The 20,460-nt window shown below is 45.0% G+C and overlaps 1 protein-coding gene across 1 annotated transcript in view; it reads right to left on the bottom strand.

Moving 5' to 3' along the window:
* sptan1 (spectrin alpha, non-erythrocytic 1) overlaps nucleotides 1-20,460 on the bottom strand; it is a 34,584-nt gene that overhangs the window by 294 nt on the left and 13,830 nt on the right. The window contains exons 11-55 of the mRNA XM_023397851.2: nucleotides 20,302-20,412; nucleotides 20,078-20,155; nucleotides 19,805-19,960; nucleotides 19,511-19,715; nucleotides 18,809-18,990; nucleotides 18,480-18,723; nucleotides 18,188-18,310; nucleotides 17,886-18,103; nucleotides 17,459-17,551; nucleotides 17,182-17,316; nucleotides 16,490-16,638; nucleotides 16,183-16,239; nucleotides 14,393-14,591; nucleotides 14,105-14,209; nucleotides 13,982-14,014; nucleotides 13,838-13,873; nucleotides 13,397-13,444; nucleotides 11,706-11,797; nucleotides 10,822-10,966; nucleotides 10,558-10,739; nucleotides 10,347-10,446; nucleotides 10,057-10,254; nucleotides 9,801-9,947; nucleotides 9,605-9,708; nucleotides 8,432-8,594; nucleotides 8,072-8,086; nucleotides 6,942-7,073; nucleotides 6,704-6,841; nucleotides 6,512-6,616; nucleotides 6,117-6,325; nucleotides 5,908-6,028; nucleotides 4,951-5,072; nucleotides 4,714-4,846; nucleotides 4,523-4,621; nucleotides 4,267-4,426; nucleotides 3,898-3,974; nucleotides 3,594-3,803; nucleotides 3,167-3,463; nucleotides 2,911-3,023; nucleotides 1,964-1,981; nucleotides 939-993; nucleotides 653-849; nucleotides 518-571; nucleotides 286-432; nucleotides 53-200 (exon numbers count right to left, since the gene is read on the bottom strand). Of these exons, the coding sequence (XP_023253619.1) occupies nucleotides 53-200; nucleotides 286-432; nucleotides 518-571; nucleotides 653-849; nucleotides 939-993; nucleotides 1,964-1,981; nucleotides 2,911-3,023; nucleotides 3,167-3,463; nucleotides 3,594-3,803; nucleotides 3,898-3,974; nucleotides 4,267-4,426; nucleotides 4,523-4,621; nucleotides 4,714-4,846; nucleotides 4,951-5,072; nucleotides 5,908-6,028; nucleotides 6,117-6,325; nucleotides 6,512-6,616; nucleotides 6,704-6,841; nucleotides 6,942-7,073; nucleotides 8,072-8,086; nucleotides 8,432-8,594; nucleotides 9,605-9,708; nucleotides 9,801-9,947; nucleotides 10,057-10,254; nucleotides 10,347-10,446; nucleotides 10,558-10,739; nucleotides 10,822-10,966; nucleotides 11,706-11,797; nucleotides 13,397-13,444; nucleotides 13,838-13,873; nucleotides 13,982-14,014; nucleotides 14,105-14,209; nucleotides 14,393-14,591; nucleotides 16,183-16,239; nucleotides 16,490-16,638; nucleotides 17,182-17,316; nucleotides 17,459-17,551; nucleotides 17,886-18,103; nucleotides 18,188-18,310; nucleotides 18,480-18,723; nucleotides 18,809-18,990; nucleotides 19,511-19,715; nucleotides 19,805-19,960; nucleotides 20,078-20,155; nucleotides 20,302-20,412 (5,853 nt within the window). The remainder of the gene's footprint in view (nucleotides 1-52; nucleotides 201-285; nucleotides 433-517; nucleotides 572-652; nucleotides 850-938; nucleotides 994-1,963; nucleotides 1,982-2,910; nucleotides 3,024-3,166; nucleotides 3,464-3,593; nucleotides 3,804-3,897; nucleotides 3,975-4,266; nucleotides 4,427-4,522; nucleotides 4,622-4,713; nucleotides 4,847-4,950; nucleotides 5,073-5,907; nucleotides 6,029-6,116; nucleotides 6,326-6,511; nucleotides 6,617-6,703; nucleotides 6,842-6,941; nucleotides 7,074-8,071; nucleotides 8,087-8,431; nucleotides 8,595-9,604; nucleotides 9,709-9,800; nucleotides 9,948-10,056; nucleotides 10,255-10,346; nucleotides 10,447-10,557; nucleotides 10,740-10,821; nucleotides 10,967-11,705; nucleotides 11,798-13,396; nucleotides 13,445-13,837; nucleotides 13,874-13,981; nucleotides 14,015-14,104; nucleotides 14,210-14,392; nucleotides 14,592-16,182; nucleotides 16,240-16,489; nucleotides 16,639-17,181; nucleotides 17,317-17,458; nucleotides 17,552-17,885; nucleotides 18,104-18,187; nucleotides 18,311-18,479; nucleotides 18,724-18,808; nucleotides 18,991-19,510; nucleotides 19,716-19,804; nucleotides 19,961-20,077; nucleotides 20,156-20,301; nucleotides 20,413-20,460) is intronic.

The following is a 20,460-nucleotide window of genomic DNA, read 5'->3' as shown; positions in this document are numbered from 1 at the left end:
CATGAAGATCAGACCCTGAAACCACATCCACAGAGCCGAGAACTGGTCTGACCTGGTAGAGCTCTTCTTTAGTCACGTAGGGTTTGTTTTCGGTGCTCAGAGCTCGGAACGCGCTCTCTATCTCCTCACTGGACTTGACGTTCTCTGTCTCACGGCTGATCATGAACGCCATGTACTCCTGCAGCGACACGTTGCCATCCCTGCGCACACACACATTCCTCACAGTTAGGCAGCAAATTCAACAGTATGTAAACTACAAACAGCCACACTGTTCCATACACAGACCTGTTGGGATCCACCGTGTCGAGTATGGCCTCGAACTCAGGATCAGGTTCTCCCTCCTCCACCATGGGCAGGTCGTAGCCTAACGAGCGCAGACACGACTTGAACTCCTGGTGGTTCAGACGACCAGACTTCTCCTTGTCGAAGTGCCTGTGAAAAAGCAGGAGAGCGTGAGGCTGTGACTCTGATCAGACACAGGAACACATCATGATGGAGGCAGGTCAATGTCACTCACTTGAACATCATGCTGAACTCCTTCAGAGCCTCCTCCGTCACTCCAGTGGTGTTCCTGAAACACAGAGAGCATCATGAGCTGAAACTCCTCACAGCTTTTCTCACTGTGTTTGACTTCCACACTGTCAGTGTGTACCTGGCCTGTATCTGCTGCTCCAGGTTATGCTGCATCCTCATTCCCAGTTGGTCCAGTTGGTCCCACTGCTGGGCCAGGCCCACTGTGCTGTGCTCTGTGTACTTGTTGTCTAAGATCAATGCCTCCTCCATAGCTGCTCCCAGGTCTTCAATCTTCTTCAGCTGGCTGCGCATGGCCCGGATCTCCTGGTGCTTACGCTGCACACATCAACAGAACCGGTCACATGGTGTCCACCTCACACTATGACTCTGCATCAGCAGTGTTGTTAACATGTAATGAGCTTTACCTTAGTGGCCTCCAGCTGGGACTCCAGGGTACCGGACTCCTCCACCATACAGGACCTGACACAAACACACACTGATGTTAGAGGAGGCAGCAGAGTCTGGAGAACTCCACACACACTCACACTCACACTGTTAGGACGACACATTCCTACAACATCCCACACAAACCTTCGTGAATAAGGATTTAATGTAGAGTCTAGAGGTGCAGATAAACTGGTTCTTGGGTGTTGAATTCAACATGTCACTAGTGTGTGGGTCTGTTATTCTGTCTCTACGGCCTCAGAGTGGAGATGAATTAATGCCAAAGATCTACTGGTAACCCAAACCATGCAAGGGAGGGCTCCTGCACACAGGAGTGGAAACTGCAGCAGATCATGAATATCAACGTAACAGAGGATGAATGGAGCAGAAAAATAAACCACAGCGACCCAATGGGACCAAATTACAGCTTCAAATATACTTGTCCACTGTGCAGTTTCCACCCCTGCAGTGCAGACTACACCAGGTGACCACCAGCCAGTCCACCAGTTGAAGGCAGTGCTGTCTGCAGCCTGGTGCTCTGAGTCTGAGTACTGGGTGGGTGTTAGTAGAGCAGGGAGGTGCCGAGCACACCACAGCTTCTACACTGAGTGCGTGAGGTCACACAGCCCTCACACCGTGTGAGGTCAGAGGAAGCAAAAGGAAACCAGAGCGAGGCTCGACAGAGGTTGACCTTCCAGAAAGATCATCAGCAACCTGGTACTGATAGACACAGATAACTCGCCGATAGGCTATGCTATTCAGAGAGAGGACCAGAGACCAAACATGAGACAGGACACAGAGAAATATTCATCTACATCAACCATGAGCAAGAGGAACATGTGTTTTTAAACTGGTCCTATGAAGCTGAATCATTAAAAAAACAATACCCATCTGAGATCAAAGATTTACCTTCATCATCATCATCATCACATCCCTCAGCTTTCACAGACAGAGATTCTAACACTCAGACAGACAGTGGTCATAAAAGAGAAAAAGTGATATTAACCCATCCAGAAGATACGTCCTGATTAGCACAGCGATCCGAAGCAGCAGCGAGGAAGCAGCCGAGAGGAAGGAGGGGGGCGAGGGAGGGAGAGAGAGAGAGAACAAATACACATTAACAACATGAAGCAACGACACAGTGCTCACTGAAAATAACACCCTCAACAAACTCAACAACAGTGAGCAGAGTGATGAGTGATATTTGTGCCGCAGATCAAACACAGTCAACAGATAAATCAGTCTGTCAACAGGAAGATTCACACACCTTCACACACTGAGCCATCACCTGTATAATGACTGTCAGAGCAGCAAGGGGGGTATTCCATCAACGTCACTAAGGAAATTTGTGTTTACTTGAAAAAGCCCGGTTAGAATTAACGTCGACTTTCACTTCAGGCTCACGCCGCTCCATTAACGCAATTTAGCCGAGCCTCATCAACGTCAACTCAAACCAGGCTTGAACAAGCTGCTTTATGTGCGCACACAGACTACAAGCAGCACAGAACAGGCGATTGTGGAAAAGATCATGTCACAGAAAGAAGGGGAAAACAAGATCCGTCTTCTTCTCAGCAGCGGAGCAGCTCTGCATTAGAGTTAACACCCGTCCTGTATAATATGTGAATAATGTAATGTCAAGTAAAACCCAACCAGTTACAGCTACAGGTGGAGTGGAGAAGTTTATCAGTGAGCAGTAACTGATCTGCAGTAACTGATCTGCTCTGTGTGAGAAAATACACATGCTCACCTTCTTCAGGTAAAGTATGTGGCCCTTCCGTACAGCTAAACGTTTTAAAGAAAAAATGTTTTTCTTCTAGCTTTTAGGAAGAAAGTATCAAGCTATATTAGTGATTTAAGCCAGGATTTTCCTTTATCTGCCTTGATGGAATAAGGCCCAGGTCTCCAAGTGAAAGAAGCTAAAGACTTGGGGCTCCGCTGGAACGCGTCCTCTACCTGGTCTCCTGCAGCCACTGGTGGAAGGCGTTGGCGTGCTGCGCAAACTCCTGACGCAGTTTGTCGTTTTCCTCCTGTCTCCTCTGCTCCTTCTGCAGCTCCAGCTCTCGCTCCTGCAGCAAAGTGAACAAGGTCGTGAGTGAACACCTGGACATGAGCTCACACAGGTGAGACGGGGGATTTGGATTAAAAAACAAAGTGAATGAAAACATGAGGCTGTATATGTGAATGTGTATATAATCCTTGATGTGGGGACCTTGATGATCTTCTGCAGGTTCCTCCAGGTCTCCTCCAGCGCCTCCATGGTGAACCAGGTGTAGGGGTTGGAAACCACCTGGTAGCTCTTGATCTGCTGGTCCAGCTCGGCCAGCTGGTTGAAGTCGGCCTGAGCCGAGCTCAGCGAGGAGCGGAAGGCCTCGTGGGCCTCTCTCAGTGCCCGGATCTCCTCCAGAGAGTTGCACCTGACCGGGTCTGTCAGGTCCTCCTCTGCGTTCTCGAACCAGCTGTTGAAGGCTGAAGCTTTCTTGGCGAATGTCAGGAACAAGTCTTCAACCTGGAGTGGGAAAGATACGACCCTTAAAACATCTCACTGATTTTACCCTTGTTTGTCTCGATGCTTCATTTGCATTTAAGCTTTGACTCAAAGAACAAGTAGCAACAAACCCATCCTCAGGCCTCTTTACCTTTCTGAAGTGCTCCTGAGCCTCCAGAAGCTTCTTCTTGCGAGCGGCTGAGTTAGACAGCAGCTGGTTCCAGCGCTTCATCAAGGCAGCGTGGCGAGCTTCGATGGCTTTCGATTGGACGTGCTTGGTGGCCAGCAGCTGGTCCTTCAGAGCTGTGATGTTTGTGATGCCCTCCTGCTGGAAGGCCTGGAGGCCGGCATCAAACGTTTCCTGCAGACAGACACACACACACACACACACGCGTCATCAGAGGAGAGAGTAACGCGGTGCAGAGGAAACGTACGGCACTGTGAGAGAGGAGTACCTGCTTGGTGAGCAGAGTCTGCACAGACGAAAGGTCTCTGCCGTAGTCATCAGTCTTCAGGCTGTTTTCTTTCTCACCTGAACACAAACCACATCACAGGTTCACAACCGATCAAACCAGACCAACACAAACCAGTCTGGACTGGACACAGCTACACCTGCTCTGGTTTCCTAGACAAGTACTGAAGGTACAATTTCATATTTGAGGAAATAAGCTTGTTGGAGTCAGGATGTGGTTAGCTTAGCTTAGCATAAAGACTAGAAGCAGCTAGCCTGGCTCTCTCAAAAGCCAAAAACTATATCTATGAGCTCCTCTAAAGCTCATGAGTCACTCTTCAGGTGAAGGACACGAGTCTTTGTGTAACCGTACCGATCCAGGACTCCACCACGTCAGCCTTCCAGTTGAACTGCAGGAAGGCGGAGTTTTCATCCAGCTTGGCCTTCCTCTGAGCCGCCGCCCTCTCCAGCTCTGATACTTTGCCTCTCAGAGCCGACATCTTGGCGCTGATGTTGTCCACATGATGGTTGTTCTGTTGGAAACACAAGAAAGATCTTAATACACCTTCACTACACGACTTACACAGATAATCATCTCAGTGATGGATTGTTCCCAGTGTAGTCGGTACCTTCTTGATCAGCTCCTCTCCGTTAGCGCACACGTCGTTGACTCGGTCCCTGTGCACAGTGAAGTCTGTTTCAAATGCTTCGTGCTTCTTAAGTAAACCCTGTAGAGAAGAACAGTTTCCCTGACACTTAGTAAAACTCATCACCACAGTTAAAGTTAAAACACATTGATCTCATTCTGTGTGAACAGCACCTGCACAGCAGCCAGCGTGTCTCCGTAGTCCTCACTCCCAACTAGATTCAACTTCTCATTAATCCAAGCTTCTTCTTCTTCCACGTTCGCCACAAACTGCTGGTACTCCAGCGACTCCTCCAGCCTCTGTCCCCTGAGAGCAAACACACACATCACACACTGTCACACACTGTTTGTGTTTTTAGGCTGCATCAGTGTGGCAGACCGAGTCCCTCAGGACTTCAGGACCAGATTTACCTTGCTCCAGACAAGTCTTTGAGTTCCTTCCAGTGGTCGACAAACTGGGCCAGCCTCTGCTGGATCTCCTCCTGCCCGATGGTGTTGTCATCAGACAGCTTCTTCCCAGTGTCCAGCACCGACTGGGAACACACACAACACACACCCAATCACTGCATCACACATCCAGAGTACTGTACTGAATATTCTCCAGTACTGACACAGTCAATGTGAAGTGATCAGACATATGAATCGCTGAGAGTTTGTTGTTTTGCTCGATGGCTTTTCTCTCGAGAGCAAGACGAGAAGATCAAAAACACTTCCACATCTTTTGTTAGGTAGCTTAGCATAAAGACTGGGAGGAGGGGGAGTTAGCCTTAACACACAGACCTCCACTTCTAAAGTTCACAAATGAACATGTATGTAGTTAAATGTGTCCACTGTTACATTTCATGCTGTAACAACTTCTTTGTCACACCAATACTGTAAGGTCAAGAAATAGTTGCAACTACCCCAACAAACAGAACACGACCGTTTATGTAGTGAGCTTTAAAAGTGTTGGCAGGTGAATTCTTGAACTTTGGAAGGAACTAGACTTGTCATTTCCCTCCTGCTGGCAATCTTTGTGCTAAGCTAACCGCTAACCATGTCCTGACACCAGAGCTGCGGTTGAAAAGTCAAAAATCCCCTTTTTTAACTACTTTTCTTTGACCTCGATGGAGAACATAATGAGGTCACAGTGTGTCGCTTTAAATGTTACTGCCACGAAGGCTTTATCTTCTTTCCTTTCATTAAAGAAAATAGAAAAAGAAAAAGTACCACGACCTCTACTGGTTGAGCCGAGGCCTCTTTTGTAGTGGGTCAACATTAAGGTCAGATAGAATAGCTGAGAACTTCACACAGACTTTCTGTCTGTTTAAATTCACTGAGTTGTAAAGGCGTCACTGAGTAAACAAGACAAACAGATCAGTCCTCTACCTGAATGGCCGGCTCATGGGCTCCCAGCTCGGCCTCCAGTCTCTTGTGTTTCTTCCTCAGATTCTGTACTCCTGTCAAATCACGTCCGTAGTCCTCCGAACTCACTAGCAACTTCTTTTCTCTGTTGGTTAATGTGGATGGTTAAGTTGTGCATGACTCATTTCCACTACTTCTTCTAGACAACATGACCTGAGCGGGAACTCTCTTACTTGATCCAAGACTCTTCATCATCCAGGTCCCTGAAGAACTGGTGCAGGCGGTGGGACTCGTTCAGTTTGGCGCGGCGGCCGGCGGCCATGCTCTTGATTTTGGCAAAGCGGCTGTTGACGGCGTCGCGCTTGTCCTTCACCTGAGAGGTGTCGAAGGCGTTGCTGGCCATCAGGCTGTCGGCCTGGCCATTCAGATCCTTCAGACGATCCTGCAGGAGGCATGAGGGGGTCAGAGGGTCCCACTGTAACTCTGGATCATGTGAATCTCATTTCTTATCTTACTTCTACTAAAGATTACTTACTAGGGTCTTTTAAAATTTTTAGTTTTCTGATTTGTAATGAGTCTGGCGCAGATGTGCAGCTGACACACATGCAGAGACTGTGCTGATAAATACCTCATGGGCAGAAATATCAGCTTCCAGCAGCTGGTGTTTCTTCAGCAGGTTGTTGACTGAGGCCAGATCTTTACCGTAATCCTCAGAGGCAAGAAGAGCTTCCACCTGAGAACCAACAACATGCATCAGTCGGTGACACACCTACACACAGGAGATGATCTCAGTGTTTCCATTGGTCTTACAGACTCTCACCTCAGAAAGCCAAAAGTCAAAGTCCTTAATGCCTGTGTTGAAGTTCTGCTGCTTGTTGGCCTCTTTCAGTTTCTGGCTCTTCTCTGCAGATTTGTTGACCAGGAACTGCCACTGTTCATCCAGAGCGTTGAGCCGCACCTGATGAGCAGAAAAAGAACAACGTTATTTCCTGCCTGTGAATCTCAGTCACATTTAACAGAATGTAATGTAATGCAGCATTCAGACAGGATGAGCATACTTTGACTGCGTCCTCGCTGCCGGCGCAGGCTCCTCTCTGGATCAAGGCGTTGCCAGTATCGATGACTCCACGGATCCTGTCGGCGTTGGCGTGCAGCTCGGCCTCAAACGCCTGATGTTTCTGATGCTTACTCTGGAGGGAGCAGGGACACGGCATGAGAACCACGAGGTGGACGAGCTCCTGATTTATGTTGTAAATGTTCTGAACTCTCCTTGAAACTGAGATGCACTTAAGTTAAGTTTTAGTTCACCCTCAGTTTTACAGTTGAAATCATACCTGAACCGCATCCACTTCAATAAAAACTGAAAAACTGAAGGTGTTCTAAAACAGTTGTGTAGGTCATTTAGCATTAGCAGCTAGCAGTGCTTTCATACTTACATTCTGCACAAGATCTGAAATTAAAGTTTTTTTTTTCCCAGCATCACACTGATATTAAATGTACATCAGTGTTTAAATTGTGTTTGAAACTGACAAACTAAAATGTGGAAAACAACAAAATTACTTGAACACAGGACGGTAACTATGACAGACGATGTGTGGGACATCGATATACACACAGGACAAACAGGTGAAGAACAAAAAAATGGCAACATCTGCAGCAGAGCCGACTCTGAGAAAACCTACAGGAGGAGGAGTCACTTTAAAGTCACTTCACGTTTGTGTCTTTCTATATTTACCGTGTCTTTACACATGACCTGCAACACTCTCACAGTCAATCATGTCTTTAAAGTTCAGGCAGAAACTTCATAATTTAGGATTTGTTCATCAAACTTGAAATTCATCATTTCAAGTTTGACTTTGATTTTTGAGTCAAACATCTGATATAAGTTTAAAGATGACCCTCCTCCAGAACTGAAAACAAAAATGAAGCCACACCCAAAAACTAGCAGCTTTTGATGACAAAACAAACCTGGAATAAATAATAATAAAACAGAATTAAGCCAAAATAGTTTTGAGTTATCAAAATTAAAACCCAAGTTGAAAGAAGCCGGCACTCAACAGTGCTGATGAGGAACAAACTGAAGATGGACAGATGCTTCTACATCGTGTCTACACAGACAACACAGACATGGACACATGGAGGAGAACCTGCTCGGTTGTTAGTCAGCTGACACACTACTCAAACTTACCAGCAGCTTGGACAGCTAAAAAAAATAAGACAGTGGGAGAAAAGTTCAGTCTCACTTCAGACAGGACAACGGGAGGGATTTCACACAGTTAGAGAAACGTATCGTCAATACAACAAGACAAAACACATTAGCAGTTTTAATGTGGCTACGGTCACATGACTCAGCACCTGATCTAGAATCAGGCACCAGCTGCGAAAATGAGCTTCTTTTTCTTCTAAACATTTCTTCTTCTGTTTCGGAGACAGAAACAATTGCCGTCTTTCCTGTTCACTACATCACAGTTACTCTCTGTTCTCCTGTTAGACTAGCTGTGTTGTCATGAACCTCTGTGAGTTGGTCCGTGTCTGCAGAAAACTGTACCTGGATGTTAGTGGGGTCCTTGTAGGACTCATCAGTTGCAGTCTGCAGCTTCTCGCTGATCCAAGCCTCGATCTCGTCCACATCCCTGCTGAACTGCTGCAGCGTCTGAGATTCACCCAGCTTGGAACGTTTTTCAATCATCTGAGCCTTCAGCCGGCGCCACCTGCGAACAGCGTTTCAAATTTAAAGGGGGTGAGCTCAACAAAAACCGTTAAATGGTTCACATCTTATCAGACAGGAAGAAGTGTGTGTGTGTGTGTGTGTGTGTGTGTGTGTGTGAGAGAGACACCTAAGAGTATTACATGTTTTCCAGCTGCTGTGAAATCTGAGCTTCAGTGATTCTGCATCACTGATACCTGGTAAAGATCTTAGTGTGACTGATGTCACTCTTAGTCCAGGCTCAGAGTACAGGAGTTTTAAAATCCTCACTGATTTGTTGCATCACACACATGAGGAGAAAATACACACTACATAATATTAAGATCATCCTGCCAGAGGGAGAAATCAGAGAGCGATGCACCCCCTCATGTGATCTCATAGGAAGCAGATGTAAACAAAATGGAGACTGGTGCAGCAACTTAGTGTAACAGTCTAAATGTGTCCGGATGAGAAAAATGCTGATGGGAGTCGCAGTCAACACAGGTCATGTATTCTTCAGTGAAATCTTAAGGTGATTTTCAGTTCATGAGGTTTAGGGCTGGACCTGTGAACCCCTCACATGACCAGATCATCTGGGCTGAACATCAGTCCAGAGTCAGATTTCTCCTCTGATTGTCTGGAGGGTGAATCAGGGTTAAATCAGACTGAAACTTCTGGAGTCTGAGTGTTAGTATTTAGACTGTGTCAGAAAATAGCCGCACAAGTTCAGTGCATTTGATTAACACTGACAATAAAACTGACGCTGTATCTCACTGTTAATTACAAGTTCTGTTTTCCAGAATTTTGTCATTCATCCCGTCATCACTGACACAGAGTCATTCTGAACATGTCTGTTCTGTGCGGTGCAGTGGAATTACTGGTGATAAAATATCATTTGCTATTAATCTCCTCAAACTCATATTAGCAGTGATGGAGTCAGACACTCAGATAAAACAACTGAAGATGCATATATGGCATGTTCCTCTCATGTTAAAGTATTCTGTTGATCCCTGAATAACTCCAGATGTTTCCTACCTGTCAAGGACTTCATTGCAGCGGTTGAAGATCTCAGGTTTGGCGTAATGATCGGCTCCAATCAGCTGATCAGCAAAGGACTGCAGAGCAGCAATCTTCTCCTCCTGTACAACAACAGGGCAACATTCAATCATTTATAGAACAAAAACTAATAATCATGTTTGAAACTGTCACTCAGGTGAAACATCTCACTGACCTGCACATTAATGGCCTTGTCAAAGTCTTCATGTTTCTTGATCAGAGCCTCCACACTGTCCAGGGAGTCACCCTTGTCGTCACTGGCGAGGAAGGCTTCACGAGCCGCCATCCAGTTCTCAGCCTGTTCACAGTCCCTGTTGAAGAGCTGGTGAGGGACAAAGACAACAGTCAGAACAACAACAACAGTCAGTCAAAAGAGGGACAAACAGCTGTCAGTGATGAACTGGTCGTCTTGTTGCTCAGCGCTTCAATACCTGGAGCTCCAGGCACTGGTCCAACATCATGCGCCGCTGCACCCAGGCCTTCTCCAGGTCGGCACGCTCATGGTCAAGAGCCTCCAGTTTCTGCTGAATCTCAGGACTGGCGTAGTGACCTCTCGCCAGCAGCTGCTGACCGAACTGTTCAAAGGCCTGGAAGGTCCCAGCACGAGCGTCGATCTCTGTGCGGTGCTCCTGGAAAGAAAAGAAACACAGGTTCATCAGTGTTCGATGGGCAGTGACCTTCACTGACATCTGATCAGAAACAGGAGGGAGGAGGTCAGTACCTGGTGTCTTTCCAGAAGGGCCTCGGCTCCGGTCACATCTTTGGCCAGTTCCTCTGAGGACACGAGCCCTCGGATGCCATTAATCCAGGACATCAGATCTCTGTGTACAGATGATGAGTTAGAGCCAAACATGTTAACACATCTCATTTTAAATCTGGTTCTTCACTCGAAGTTCTAGCCCGGTGAGGTCCACCGGCTGTTCCTTCCTCACCTGAAGTCAGACAGGAAGCGCTGCAGGTCATGGGAGTTGCCGAGCTTGTCTTTGCGCTGGTCAGCACGTCCCACCAGGCTGCTCCAAGCCGTGTTCAGCTCAGTGCATTTCTCCTGGATGTCGTCCACTGCCTCTGGGTGGGACTGGATCAGACGCTCTGCTGTCTCACCGAGAGAGTTCACCTGGGGTGGGGGAGCACCAAACATGAGTCAAAGTCTCATGTAAAAACTTACATTCAGCTAAAAAGCTTTATCAGTGACTGACCTTATCCCCCAGAGCAGCCAGGTCTCTCTCAAAGCCTTCATGTTTGCGTTGCAGAGCCTGAACACTGGCCAAGTCGTGACCGTAGTTGTCGGTGTTGAGGGCCTGGTTCTTCTCCTCGATCCACTCTTTAGTTTCATCAGCATCTCTGTGGAGGCACAAACACAATGCTGTTCAGAGAGAGTCAGTGTGTCATCAAGCATCTTCTCTGAGCAGGGCGATTGACCGAGGGCCATTTCCTCCAGTGTTCATGAATCTCATGACTTTAGTAAAATGCCATTTTGTTTTACTTCATTTATTCAGCGTAACATTGTGGACATGTTTTTTTTTTTTTAAGAAAATAGATGAGTGTATGAAACAAAGGTCCCCAGCCGACTTCTTGTTGAGAGAAGGTGTCTATTGTTTTGTTGTGCTGTAGCCAGTTAGTGGAGAGTGTAGCATCTGACCTGCTATGGTATTTTCACTTGACACAAACATATATTCATATAAACAAACTACATTGATGTACGAGTTGTTATTCCTGTAACTTGTACAGCTGCGTCAATCTCGTCCACGCTCATCACATTTATCATTCACAATTTTTTGTGGATCAAGTGAGGTAACGAGCTCTGTACGAGGATGATGTCACCTTTCTGAATCCTGACACTGAGAACAGCAGATGATCTATTTAAATCACTGAACAAACTGCAGATATGAGAAGCGATTTAGACGTTCAATCCTCAACAGCAAACTCTGTTATAACCTGGAATCTGTTCTAAACAAAGGACATTTTATGAGAAGTAGGTTTTGGGCTCCACCGTTCTGGCCTGTATTTGAATTGTATGGCTCCAGTAACTGTCGTAGATGACAGTGAGGTTCCATCACAGACTGCAGTTCTTGGTTTGTACCTGTGGAAGCGCTGCACCTCATGGGCACTGCCCAGCATGTTGCTCCTTTCCTCAGCGAGCTGCTGCAGTGACCGCCAGCGATTATTCAGCTCCTGGACACCAAACAGAAAACATGAGACAGCATTCACACTTTTCACAGTTTGATCCTCCTACAGCTCAACATGTGAACTTAATATAATCTCAATTAAAGAGGGAGTCAACATGGGATTCAGTCATGTGTGAAGATTATAGATGTGCTAAAAAAAAATTGCATAAATCAGATAAACTTAGAGATCAGGTTTTAAGGTGAGAGAAGCTAAATTAAACATTTAACTTGATGTAAATACAGTGTGTGCCTTTTAATTTTCATAGTTTGTGCTGATGTGTGTTTGATGTGCACAGACAATGATGGACAAACAGGCAGATAGATAATGAGGGTGGGATGCACAGGACTGGATGCAGGGTAAAAACATTACGGGGCTGGATATCAGCACTGATCTCCCGATTCTATTTGATTTCTATTCAAGTCCAGAATCGATCATTTCCATTTGACTCTTGACAACTCTGATAAAAACCAATGTTGTCCAAAGCAAGAATTTATCCAGGGAACTAAAATTTCTTCTACATCCAACAAGTAAGCAACACTGTTATTTGCCTGTTAGAGGCTGGATTGTTGATTGTCAGTTATAAAAAAAAAAAAAAAGACAATCTTTTTCCTCTGCAAATGCAAAACAATAAAACCAAAACATCTATAATTTGTAGGCCTTTATGTGCAAAGCAGTTGAGCAATAATAAAAAAAACTGCAGCACTTACAAGGCATCATCATTCTGCATGTTTTAAAAGATAAATCTGTCCCATTCTGATGAATGGGATTCAGACTTTAATGATCACCGAGCACAGACAGAGACTGACGGTCTGTCACTGACTCATCTGCACTGCTTGTGTTGACAGAACATCAGCCTGACAGCAGCAGGTGGTTTTTAGCTGCTGTTCAGACTGAAGAATCCACACTGTTCATTCCAATTCCACGGCCTCACATCTCACAGCCAGAGGTCAACAAACACATGCTGAGCTCAGATCAGTCTTGTCTCAGTCTGACACTCAGCTGATCATCCTGACAGTCCTGTAAACTGAAGCAGGTCCACATAGACTGTAACTTTTCACATCATGATCTACAGGATTGTTTAACTTCAAATAACCTTTTTGATATCCAGTGGATATTTTACATCCAGCAGTTCTTAATGAACCACTTACACAAGGTAACCACAACATTTATCACAGATGTAGGTTTTTACTTAAAATACAAAGATGGATCTCTAGATTTTAAGAATTGATTCTGGATTATTCAAATAAAAATCATGATTAATTGGAAAATCTGTGTTTTTTATCCAGCCCTGAACATTATACAGTGAGGACAAAGAAGTAAGACCAAAAAGTCAACATCTACACAGAGATGCTGAAGACATAACTCCAGCGTTATGCCAGCAGTCATTCATACGACAGTAGGATGGACTGTAACAGGACGAGCATGTTGCCACAGGAAACAGGGTGGAACCAAACTACATCGAACACTGCCGACAGGTTTCAGAGGACAGGAAGTGAGAGATCATGTGACACTGAAAGGAAACTGTGATGATGGGGGGGGGGGTTAGTTCTGTGATCACAATGCAGGACACGGACGATGAGGTCGGGGTGGACTAGTTAATCTTACCTTGATAGTATTAAAGTTAGCCGTTGTTTGAACAGCCAAACGAATATTCTACAGGTGAATAAACATGGCAGAAAGAAGGGAAGAAAAAAACAGAACACCACACCAGTCAAGAGTGTTATGGAAACTCCCAGAGTTTATCTTGGTTGTTGTCAAAGACCAAACCAAGACTTATCACCAACCAGGAAACAGTCAGCACTGCAACCATGGCTCCAGCAGAACCAGCCCCACACACTGAATCATGATTAATCAAACCAAGCACTAAATGATTTACCCATCTTCAAACATACTGACATTAAGCACTGTGACAGTAAAATGTCTTATTGGGCATGATTGCAGTAAATTCCACAACAGATGCACCAGTATCAAAGTCATGCACAGTTACAGGGTTACAGAGTATTGTCTGAAGGATTGACTGACACAGGGTTGGTGTATGTATCTTACCTTCCATGGAGACGCAGTCTTGGAATCAGCTTCATCCTGTTGAAGAAGTAAAGCATGAGGATAGTGAGTAAACATCTCTCTGTTGTCTGAAGCTGTTCTTAAATGTCAAGTAAAATGTGTGTAAATTAGAGAAATGATTACAACCTTGCCAGGAGCTGCACCGAGCATCTCTTGTTGCTGTAAACACAAAGAAACACAATCTCCATTAATGTACATGTGAAACATGGAGGATGGCTCAAACAGCTAACCCAGGGAGAGAGAACTTACCTGAGCCTGAACCATGGGGGCCTCCTCAGCCATGAGGCCTTCAGACTCCAGCTCAGAGGCCACCTTGTTGATGTCCCTCAGACGAGACTCATTGGCCTTCAGGTCCTGCACCAAACAAAACAACATCACACTTTCTTTGAGACGAGACCACAGAAGCCGGTGATTAGACAGAAACAAGCAGAAATACTGATCTGAGCAGAGGACTCAGGACTGAGTTTTATAGACATGGAAGAACTCAGCTTGTGATGTCATGCCTTTGTCTCTCTATAGAAGGAAAGTGGACGTCACCTTCTGGAAGTCGTCAAACTTCTTCTGCAGGACCTCGACCTGCTCCAGGTCTGAGCCGACCTCCTCGTTAGTGAGGGCGCTCTCCTTCTCGTTGATCCACTGCTGGAGCTCGTTGGCTTCACGGAACAACATGAACTTCTTGCAGCTCTTCTCTAACATGTCTTTACGTTTCTCTCCCAGATCCAGCAGAGTCCCATATCTCCAAAACAGAGACAACAGGAAGCATTACGTTAGAAAACCAGTCAGTGGGTAGAAAAACAGTGACATGCTGTGTGCAGCAGGTTTCATTTAAGACCTTTTAGGTTAGACCTTTATGAATGAAATTTAAAACCCAATTTCACATCCATACTGGAAAAAAGTACAAACGGTACGAAGGAAAAAAATCTGCACTTACTAACAAAGTAAATTAATTCATTCACATTCAACTGAACATGACTACACAGAACTGAGTGTATGCAAGAAGAATGTGTGTGTGTTTTCTGGTTGGTTAGTTTTTCTGACTTCCAATGTCACTCTAATGACTTTGTATCCAAAATTCCTAATATGAGTGTTTTCTTGAGCAAAGCTTCCCCGTGTATGCTGGGAGCTTATGTATGTAGATCCTGTGATGAAGTCTCACACAGCGACAGCTGTATGAGCCTTATAAATTGTAAATGCAAAGAAACACTTTAAATGACGGCATGAGGAAATGATTCTATGTTGAATGCCAAGGGGACAAGAACCCGCTCAGAATCTAATCCAATCATCAATCAGTCAATCAATTATTTTCATTATTAAGCAGAACTGTGGAACAGTTTCTGATTCCAGCTCCGATACGAGAATTAACTGCATTCTGTTTTATATCAATGTATACTGAATATCTTCTTGTACCGTTTCTGTAACAAAACAAGACATTTGAAGATATTCTGGACTCTGAGAAGCCACTTCTGATATTTTAGCCACAAAATATCAGATTTTAACTTGAAACAGAAACTCAGGGCTAGCTGCTCCAGTCTGTCCGTCTGTGTAACCAACCAGATCCGGCTGTGGGCGGGGCACTGCACTGCACCACAGAGAGGTGACTAGAGGGAGAGGCAGCTGCATCAGAGCCAAAGTCGTGCACTTTTACATTAATTTATGTTATTAGCAATCAGTTAAATAAATAATGTTTCAAATAATCAGCTGACCGATAACCAGAAATTGTAACTATCTATTGTCACATAGTTTTTTTTAAATTTTCTATAAATTATGACTCACTTTAATCAATTACATAGATAGAAAGAAGAATACAAACATAAAAACTAAAGTCTAACTTGTTAGCAGAGGGTTACCACATTCAGGTTTATCTATATGTCCATCTATACATTGAACACATTGTCCCAGGTCAATCTCTAACCCAGCTGATTGCTGTCATGATAGTTGGAGGCACTGGGATCAGTTGAATTTCAGGCCAATTGAATTATGTATTAATGATATAAGCTAATTTCTCTGACTGGGACCTTGTGCCTTGGACGTGAGGTAAAATGAATCAAAGCCTGATGTGGTCAGAACATATGTTTATACGGAAGATCATGGAGAAAATCAGAGGTGAAGATCCAGAGACAGGGCTGGGATGAGGAGGATGTAAAAGGTGAGCACCACAGGTACTTCTATCCCTGAGCTGGATAGAAGAGGAGGGTGACGTAGACACAGTGTCACAGCAGGTTTGAGGGGTTTGGGGGTGGGGGAGGGGGAGGGATGTAAAACTGCTGATGATATTTAGTGGTATCATGATCACAAGAACACGCAGAGGGACGCTGGTTCCTACTCACAGCTCTTCCACCTGCTTCATGCGCACAGACACGCTGCAGGCCTCCTTGGTGACAAGCCTGCTCAATGGCAAGGCAGCGTGAACACACAGCAAGGCAAGATTAAGGTGTTACAGCGAGAGGGCAGCAAAGGAGAGACAGAGAGAGGCCAGGGGCAAAGGTCATTAGTGTTAACACCTGAGCAGAAAACATGATCTGATGGAAGTAAAGAGGGGTTAAAAAGCAGAAGAGAAACAGTTCAATCGTGTAGGAAAGGAAAAATGAGTTAGTAAACTACATCCTGATGGAGGTTGTTATGTGGGTTTCTTACTGGTTCTCGATCTGGTCTTGGCGCAGTGCAATGCTGCCGTGTTCATCCAGCAGGTTTTCCCTGGAGGAGGACTGGGTGGGGTCCAGCTTCTTCACATAAGCAGCAGGAACAAAGCCCTGGCGATCATTCACCTCCACCTTCCACCAGTCCTGCAGCAGGGAGCAGAGCAATATAACAAGTGATGATGATGATGAGTTACTTCCCTTCCTGATTACATTTTATTCAGACAAAGTGCTTGATGTTACTGTGTCATGTTATAGAACTACATTTGTATTGATATTTTATATTCCTCTGTGCCATAGATACCACCACCACTGAAAATAGTCCCCAACAAACGCATTTCCTGCTGTTTGAGTGACATTCGTTAAAAACTACATTGAGCAGATGTTTTAGGAGATTACTGAGCCTTTTTTAAAAATGAAACACTGCTGAGCCGAAACATCCTGACCTCTCACAGATGAACGAGTAACATTGATTATCTTGATTATTATCTATTGTAAGTGATAAATCGGTTCTTGTAGTGAGACAGCTGGATGCTGGATAAATGTGAAGGCGTAAACATCTGAACGTCTTTGAAAAGGTCAATCATCAGTCATTAAGACCAGACCACAAACAATTTAACTGAAGTATCATTCAACATTTCTCTGATCAGTCAGACAGTGTGTTGGACACTGAGCTGGCTTCATCTCTACCTTGTTGGTGCTGTTGAGCAGAGTGAGGATATCCCCTTTCTTCATGGTTACTTCACGGGGGCTCTTCTCCTGGTAGTCGTACAGGGCGAGGACCAGCTCCTTCCCGGTCTCGTCGTCAGTCGGTGCCACTTGTTGCTGTGTAATTAAACAAGTTGTGTCACTGATTTGTGTTTTCTAAAATCTAAAGAACAATTAATTACTAGGAGAATTAAGACAAACAGTGCAGCATTCAGAAGCTTTCTTGTGCAGTACAGTGTGAAGGAGGACTGGGTTTTACCCTGCAGGACTGGGCCTGTTCCTTCAGGGCCTGGATGCTGCTGCCGTAGGCGCTCAGGTCAGACATCAGAGCCTCGTGCTTCTTCAGCAGAGCCTGTGGAAGACAATGAGTTCAGCACAACTGTGTTTGTCACAGAAAACGTAGCAGTAACATACAGTAACATGATACAAGCCTCAGCTAATTTGTATGTAGATGTAGATAACAAACATTTGTTTTCAGTTATTTTGGTTGAGTTGACTGTAACAATGAGCAGAAATATATTGTGAGTGCTGGATCATGCTTAACCCTGATTGTTGCTGCATGCAGCTTTATTCTGTTTTTATTCTTTTATTTACCTTTTTTATGTTGTAGCTTCTATGATCATTGTTTTCTTCCTGGATAATAAATGTGATTCATGTATGTTTGTTCTTGTACAATATTGTTGTACCTCAGCAGAGTCCTCATCTTTGCCGTAGTCGATGCTCCCCACAATGGGCTCCTTCTCTCTCATCCAAGACTCGGCCTCGTTGGCATCAGCGAAGTACTGCTGTGCCTGCAGAGAGTCCTCCAGGTCCTGTCTCCTCTGGGAGGCTTTAGCCTTCAGTGTGTCCCAGCGTCCATGTAGTTCACCCAGCTTTGCCTTCACTTCCTCCCCAGCAAAGTGCCCTGGGTACCAGAGACATGACCGTTCAGCATTTTCAATGTTGGGTCACAAGGTCACAAGAATGTCTTAGAGTTTAGATCAATTACCTTCCTCGACCATGGCCTCTCCTTTCTGGGAGACAGCTTTGATGCGAGGCTCATGACCGGTGATCTCAGCCTGCAGAGCCTGGTGCTTCTTCAGCAAGTTCTGGACCCCGATCAGGTCTTTGCCTGAGGAAAAGACCAGGTCAAACTTCATCAATCATCTGAAATATGTGAAGAACTGAAGCATCCTCCAAGTTCCCTGCTTATTTATGTAAACCAACCTTTTGTATGAGACTATGTATCGTACAGTACTGTATAATACAGTGATCTAGATGCTGATTTTGTAAAGTGTTACCTCTGTTAGTCGAAGCAGCAATGGGCTCTTTCTCACGGATCCAAGTCTCTTCATCCTCCACATCTCTGAACAACTGCTGGAGCCTGAGAGAGTCGGACAGCTTCTGCTTGCGTGCAGCCATGGGCTCACGCAGAGCTTCATAACGAACAACTAAAGCTTCCTGCTTCTTGCGGATGTTGTCAGCATCAAAGTGTCCGGCCTCTTGGAACTGGCGAGCCTGAATTGTTATGCCATCAATACGATCCTGGGAAAGAAGAATTTAAACATTAAAATTACATAAAAATAAAAAAATACAGCATCAGGTATAATCTACGCCTGGCGTCAGGTACCTGGTGAGCAGCAACGTCTGCCTCCAGCAGAGCGTGTTTCTTCTGCAGGTTCTGGACATTGGTCAGGTCTTTTCCGTAGTCATCTGAAGCCAGGTGTCCCTCCACCTCGTACAGCCACAGCTCGATGTCCTCTACGTTCCTGTTGAACTGCTGCTGTTGGTTGGCCTCACGCAGCTTGATGCCTGAAATAAAAAGGCAGAAAACAAGTTTACAATTGAAACAGTTCAGACTGTTGTAGAAAATGTTGGTGCTGAATCCAGTCTTCGTCTATTACTACTTACATCATATGTAAATAACATTCTTCTTCCTTAAAGGTACTTTCTGAGTCCATTTGATATTCAAGTCCCATTATTACTCTAACCCAGGCTTTGACAAACCTTCAGTCTGTTTTTGACATCAGCTCTGAATCACAGACTTGCTTTAACTAGAACATGTCATTTATATTCAGATTCAGACTATTACCTCAATAATTCAATAGAGGTAAGGGCTGTGTGTAATCTAACAGTAAAGTATTGTTCAGTCAACTCTTATCTGCTTTGGTTTACAGAGACACTGCCATGCAGCACTTCAGAATTGAAACTTTATTCATCACACTATGTTTATGACTTTCTGCACATCACTGCACTGTATCACAAATTAATTTGGACTTCCATAAAATAGCAGCTACAGTGTCTTCAACTCCCCCTTTCCTCCAGCCGGTACCTTTGAGCTCAGTTGCCTCCAGCAGTTTCTTCCACTGGGAGCTGACCTCCTCCATGCGGCCATCCACCTCGGTGGAGGCGTAATGTTTTCCATCCAGGAGCTCCTGGCCAGACTTCTGCAGAGCATCGATGCGGCTCTGGTTCGCTGACAGCTCAGCTTCAAAAGCCTGGTGTTTCTGCACCTTGCCCTGGAGGTTGGAGGGATCCTGTCAAGAAAGCAGAAGCATAGAGGTTGGAGGAGTGGATAAAGCATAACACTGTACAAATACATTTCAAAATGCATTTTATAAACTACCTTGTAAGCTTCATCAGTGGCAGTCTTCATCTTCTCGTTGATCCAGCTCTTGAGCTCATCAGAATCCCTGAAGAATTGCTGCAGGTGGAAGGAGTCCTCCAAGGCAGCGCGACGAGACTGAGCGCGCTCATGCAGGGCGTTACGGCGGCTGAGCAGCTAAAGATGTGAAATGGAAGAGAAGGCGTATTACTTTGAGTTCAGACAGAGAAATTTTGCTTTAGCATTCAGTGCTCATATCTTGTGGGAAGTCAGGAAGCTGACAGTGGCACTTACAGCATCTCTGCGAGTTGCCACATCTTCTTTGGCATAGTGGTTGTTCTGGATCAGCTTGGTAGCAAACTCATCAAGGGCCTGATGGTGCAAAAGACAAGGAGATTAATAGTGTATTCTGTTTTATAACAGTACAAGTCAAGAGATAAAAGCTGGCTGTGATTCCACAGCTTCTATGCTGTAGGAATAATATTCTTGCTTAAATACTTGAAGGCGGAGTAACTTACTGTGATCTTCTCTTCCTGGGCGCTAAGTGACTTCTCAAAGTCCTCATGTTTCTTCAGCAGTGCCTCTACACTGTCCAGGGAGTCACCAAGGTCTTCATTCAGGAGGAAAGCCTACACAATGAAAATACAACATTAAAAATCGGCACATAAGATCTACTA

Source organism: Seriola lalandi, unplaced genomic scaffold (assembly GCF_002814215.2).
Source record: "Seriola lalandi dorsalis isolate HSWRI2012SDOR001 ecotype SW California unplaced genomic scaffold, Sedor1 jcf7180002054939, whole genome shotgun sequence".
Classification (NCBI taxonomy): domain Eukaryota; kingdom Metazoa; phylum Chordata; class Actinopteri; order Carangiformes; family Carangidae; genus Seriola; species Seriola lalandi.
The sequence above is the reverse complement of the archived record's forward strand: the minus strand, read 5'-3'. Positions and strand labels throughout refer to the sequence as shown.